This window comes from Sapajus apella, unplaced genomic scaffold (assembly GCF_009761245.1).
Source record: "Sapajus apella isolate SASKATOON/1434 unplaced genomic scaffold, GSC_monkey_1.0 scaffold62, whole genome shotgun sequence".
NCBI classification, from domain to species: Eukaryota; Metazoa; Chordata; class Mammalia; order Primates; family Cebidae; genus Sapajus; species Sapajus apella.
This window is the reverse complement of record NW_022437002.1, coordinates 5,506,334-5,512,164: the sequence shown is the minus strand read 5'-3', so window position 1 is coordinate 5,512,164 and position 5,831 is coordinate 5,506,334. Positions and strand designations below refer to the sequence as shown.

At 45.1% G+C, this 5,831-nt stretch overlaps 1 protein-coding gene across 3 annotated transcripts in view; it reads right to left on the bottom strand.

The window, feature by feature from the left end:
- Positions 1 to 346: 346 nt before the first annotated feature.
- Positions 347 to 5,831, bottom strand: part of ZSCAN20 (zinc finger and SCAN domain containing 20) — a 24,766-nt gene continuing 19,281 nt past the window's right edge. For 2 of the 3 annotated variants that reach the window (XM_032246833.1, XM_032246836.1), the window contains 3 exons: positions 4,780 to 5,457; positions 3,191 to 3,619; positions 347 to 2,502 (listed from right to left, as the gene is read on the bottom strand). In XM_032246833.1, the coding sequence (XP_032102724.1) occupies positions 1,250 to 2,502; positions 3,191 to 3,619; positions 4,780 to 5,457 (2,360 nt within the window). In that variant the 3' untranslated portion in view covers positions 347 to 1,249. The remainder of the gene's footprint in view (positions 2,503 to 3,190; positions 3,620 to 4,779; positions 5,458 to 5,831) is intronic. The other variant, XM_032246835.1, reaches the window with a different exon arrangement.

Below are 5,831 nucleotides of genomic sequence, written 5' to 3'. Positions count from 1 at the left end.
CCTCCCACCTCAGTCTTGGCATGGGGACCAAGAACAAAGCTTCTGCTTGCCAAAAGGAAAGGCCAGACAGGCAAAAATGTAGGGACCCCAGGCTTCTGTTAGGATTAACCTACGATCAGCCAAGTGTAGCAAGAAGCAGGACTGACCCCTGAGAAAGAGAGAACTCTTAGACTCCATTTCCTTAGCCAAAGCAGTATCTTATTGGAAGAAAAATTACTTAGGCCACATTATTTTTCCCAATCTCAACTCACCTGCATCTCTCACCTATATTATTAAGAAGGTAGAAACTCACATCAAGTATTTTGATAATAGCTCATCCTTGTTCAAAGCACTTCACCAATTCTGAATATCCCAAATCCTTTAATCTTTAGGAATTCTCAGTTTCTGTATTTGTTTAAATTCAAAATGTGGAAATTTCATAATGGGAAATGTGGTCTACAAAGTGCACTGAGATTCTGGCCCCTAAGTTACCTAACATTAATGGGAATTCAGTATAGTAATAAGAGCATGACAGACTCAAGACATATCTGTTGAATCCTGCCTCTCCCATTTACAGAAGTGTGACCAGTGCAAGTTACTTAATCTCCCAAGACTCTAGGAAATAGAGAGAAAGTTAGTACTTATCTCCTGGGATTGTTGCGAGTATTAAATGAGATGATGTATACAAAGTTCTTAGCACAGAGCTTGCCAAAGAGCAACAGCTCAATAAACACCAGCTATTGCTGCTATTGACTTTCTAATGTCACTTTTCTTCCTACTCTGTGCTGAGCTCACACTGGCCTGCTCTAGGCCAACTCCTCTCTCACCAGTCTCAACGCTCTCCCCTGAGGATATGCCCTGACTGAGAACGTATGAGAACCACTGCTGATAGGGTGGATTACACATGGATGGTGTGAAGGCACAGTGAGAGTTTGGAATCACTGCTCAGGGCCACTGATTAAACTCTAATCTCCTAAGCTGCCAGTCTGGCTCAAATACTGACATAGCTCTTACACAACAGCAAATACAAGGACAGTCTGAGGATACTGTGTGGGTCTTTACAGAAGAAAAACAAATTACACTTAAGAAAAGTGCCTTCAAATCTGGATCCTTAGTATTTGTAATTCACTTCCAAATTACCTGGTTTATACCAAGATAACTTCCCTGGGTACACACCAAGTTTAAAAATTGGAAAATTTCTCTCTAGCATACATCTTGTGATATAAGATATACACATCAAGTCCCCTTTTGTTGCTGGGGAGAGTGTCCCCTATGATGCCTTCCCTCCTGCATGGGTTCTCCGGTGAGCACTGAAGTGGGAACTGTTGTTGAAGTCTTTGCCACACTCTGTGCACTTGTAGGGTTTCTCCCCTGTGTGGATTCTCTGGTGAATAATAAGACTGGAGCTCTGGTTAAAGCATTTCCCACACTCTCTGCACTTATACGGCTTCTCTCCTGTATGAATCCTCTGGTGAGTAATGAGGTTAGAACGGTCACGGAAGAATTTTCCACACTCAAGGCATTTGTAGGGCTTCTCTCCCGTGTGCACTCTCTGGTGTGTGATGAGCTTGGAGCGCTCACTGAAGCACTTCCCACAGTCCACACATTTATACGGCTTCTCTCCAGTGTGGGTGCGCTGGTGGTTGGCCAGGGTGGAGCTCTTACTGAAGCTTTTCCCACATTCAGCACATTCATATGGTTTCTCTCCTGTATGGATTCTTTGGTGGCTAATGAGGGCAGAGCTCTTAGAGAAGCTTCTTCCACATTCAGAACACTGATAAAGTTTCTCCCCTGAGCTTGTGCTGTGTGGTCCAGGAGACTTCAAGTCCTTATTGATAGTTTGGGGTTGTTCAGGAGCTGTCTCCTCTGTAGAATTCCTCCAGTGAGCACCAAAAGATGGGCTTTGGGCAAAGTTTCCCCCAGGCTCACTACATTGGTCAGGATTTTCTCCCAAGTGGATTCTCTGATGTTTCAGAAGGTTTGAGCTCTGGTTGAAGCTTTTCCAACATTCTCCACATTTATAGGGCTTTTCCCCTGTGTGGATTCTCTGATGAGTGATGAGATTGGAATGGTCACTAAAGCTTTTCCCACATTCAAGGCATTTGTAGGGCTTCTCTCCAGTGTGGATTCTCTGATGGGTATTGAGGTTAGAGCGGTCGCTAAAGTTTTTTCCACATTCAAGGCATTTGTAGGGCTTCTCACCTGTGTGGATTCGCTGGTGGGCCATGAAGTGGGAGCTCCGACTGAAGCTCTTCATGCATGTGTCACACTTGTAGGGTTTCTCCGCAAGGTACAGGCCTTGATGGTCAATAAGTTTTTCTAAGTCCTCTTCAGAAGAACTTTCTTGCCACTGTTCCTGTGAGGGATTTCCCCACTGCCCTTCATCTTCATTTTCATTTTCACTGTCTTCTCCCCAGTCAAGAGGTTGGCAAACAGCTTCTGTAGGACATTTTGATAAGGCTCCAGGCAAATTCTCAAAGATGTCCTGCTCAGAAATCTGGTCTTCATGCCTCATTTCAAAACCTGAAAGAATGGACAGAAATGCAGTTTTTCTTCACTCATTAGTTAGTTAGTGTGTGTGTGTGTGTGTGTGTGTGTGTGTGTGTGTGTGTGTGTGTATCTGTATCATACATCTGTGAATTTGGCTAATATGAATTTGATTCTTGTAGGTTCTCCGGTGAGCACTGAAGTGGGAACTGTTGTTGAAGTCTTTGCCACACTCTGTGCAAAACTTATATCTCACATTTCATAAATGTGACTAACATGAAATTGATCAAGTTTGGGTATATATAAGTGTTTCTGACTTGCAAAGCTGAGTAATAAGACTCTGGGTTATGGTGACCCCACCAAGTGAGCCATGGGGCTCACCCCAGCAGCCACAGCCAAACTGTTTCCCCAGCAAACTCCTCTATCTTACTATTCAATCATGAACACCTCCTTCTTCTAGCACATTCCATATATCCTGTGTTGAATCCTAGATTGAATAAAGTCTCTAACTACCCAGATATATCCTAGTAAAAGAGAGAATGACTGACTGATTTGGAGGACCACACAAAGCTACAGACTAAATAATCTGAGAAGAGCAGAAATACTTTTTCCTATTCAATCCCATTCTCTCTTTTAGTTAAGAGACAAAAGGTAATGAGCCTGACTTCCTCACTCTCTCCACATGCACATGGATTTTGTGAACATCCAATTACTCCAGGCTTACCCATGTCTGGGGCTTTAGGACACAAGGTTGGAGGTCTGACAGCATCTTCATAGGCCACCTCACCCCAGGCCTCCTGGGCATCAATCTCAGTACTGCCCTGCCCACACCTAGGGAGACTTGCAGCTTCCTGGACAGTCCCCATGGCCCTGACTGCAGTCCGAGCCCTCATCAGTGAGTCCAGTTCCTCATAGAAAGGGCATGTCCCTGGTGGGTGGCTGCTCTTGGCTTTCCGGTAGCTTCGAAGGAGGTTTTTGAATCTGTAGCGACACTGCTCCAGAGTCCGCAGGAAGCCCAGAGCACACAGCCGCTCTGCGATGGCCCGGTACACCTGGCTGTTCTGGTGACAGGTGCGAAGTTTTTCCGAGAATGGGGACTCACTGAGAATTGCCAGGAAGGCCTTGGTTTCCTCGTAGCCCCAATGTACACCTGCTGTCAGGAGTGAAGAGTTCAGAACTGTGAGACTTAATAATGAGATGTGCCTAGATCATCAGAGACTAGAGTCACCTGCCCTTCAAACTACCTAAACACAGGCATGTCAGAAACTATCCAGGTACCTGGGGAATATCCCTTTGCTTCTCAGGGGCATGCTAGGACAGTCAGCCAGAGCTTCCTACCCTAACCCTCTTCTAAGAGATTCTATTAACACTTCAAGTCTTGGCTGAAGGTGAGCACTTAGGTAGCCATATTATATCAATTAGATCAGGTGATCCCATGTCCCTGGCTTTAGCTGATTAGTTCAGGTAAAGGTCTATAATTGGGATGCCTGTGATTTTCCCCATATTCATTCAATATCTGTCCTCTATTTATTTTATAAATTCTCCTTTTAACAAAACATGAAAGCTGAGAATTCCTAAAGATTGGAGACATACATGAATTTCGAATAGTCCTGTAAAAGAGGCCAACTGAGGACACACTTTCCCCCTTTGCAGAGGAATGAAAAGGAGGTGGTCTAGTCTCAGCTCCTCTGCAGGAAAATGATATAGCCCAGAAAGGCAACATGGTGGAGGAAAAACCATGTAAAACCAGCAAGCAGGAGCCATAGGCTCTGATCTGGGCTCTGCCCTTACCTGTGTGTCTCTAAGATGCCTCATCTCTTGGACTTTCATGTTTGCACCTTTACAGTGACTGGATGTTTCCTAGACATTGATTATTCAAGTCTACACTGTCATGATTTCTGCCTTTATCTCTTCAATATTTCACTCACCATCACTCTTTACCTAAATTTGCTATCTGTGAAATCACAGGCTGAGGCACTCATACAAATTAAGAGAAATACATAAATACAAGAATTTAAAGTTCATTCACGTGGCATCAATGATCATCCCACACTATCAGTGACACACTTTTGGAAATACTGATTCACTCTTTGAGGCCCCTTAAGGCTTTAAAAATGTTTGCTTCTATAACTTTTGCAAAGAGACTTGGTCACGGAAAAAAAGAGTTGAAGTTTGAGGATGACCTAAGGAACACAGCTCTTCACTCTAGTGACATCAATCCAGACTTGCACCCTGTACCCTAACCTCAGGGAATAGCAGTCTAGCTGGTCGGAGGGTTGGAATCTGAATCTGATTAAACCCCCATGTTCTTACCAATACGACTCTGGAACAGAGCTGGGATCCCGGCAATCCTGGGCCCCGGGGTGGACTCATCAGTGACCAGGCCAGCACCGTTACAATCTTCTGCCATTTCTTCAGGCTCCCAGCCCCCTTCCTCCTGCTCATCCATCTCTGCGTCACTATCTCCGAGCCTGGGGAGTGCTACGGCCTCTCCTGGGCCATCAGTGGCTCTGATGGCTGTCCGAGCCCTGACCAGGGCCTCTAGTTCCTCATAGAAGGGGCAGGTACCTGGTGGGTGGCTGCTCTTGGCTTTCCGGTAATTCCGCAGGAGGTTTTTGACCCTATAGCGACACTGCTCCAGGGTCCGCAGGAAGCCCCTTGCCCTTAGCCGCTCTGCAATGGCCCGATATACCTGGCGGTTCTGGTGACAAGTCCGGAGCTTTTCAGAGAAAGGAGACTCACTTAAAATTGCCAGGAAAGTTTTAGTCTCCTCATAGCCCCAGTGAACACCTGACACCTTCATATCCTCCACATCCCACTGGTATTGTTCCTCCCAGGCTCTTGAATCCTTCCAGGTCAACGCCTGAGCTGGCTCATTATCCAGGCTATAATCTGCAATGCTCCTTTTCCCAGAATTTATTAGACTTAGACCACAGAACTCTGGTTCTTGCTCTTTCTGAGAGGTGATACTTGGTTTTGAAACTGGAACTCCTACAGAAGAAAGAAGAGAAATGACAGTAGAAATGGTCTGTTGAGCAGCATGTTTGTCCAAAATCTCCCTGAAATGTATATCTTTTCCTTGCAAGAAGCTGATGAGAAATTCCCATGCTGATCCCATAAAATGTCTGCAGGAATAAGAAGGAAGAGGTAACAGAACCATGTACAAGAAATGTTAAGAGACCTGTTTGCTTTTTTCGTTTGTATTTTTGTTGTTGTTATGAAACATGAAACATCATATAAGAGTGACTCATTGGTCCACAGATGGGCACATGACCTAAATTGGCCCAATTAACTGAACTCCATGGCTGGAGGAAAGGGGTGTGTGTGTGTGTGTGTGTGTGTGTGTGTGTGTGTGTGTGTGTGTG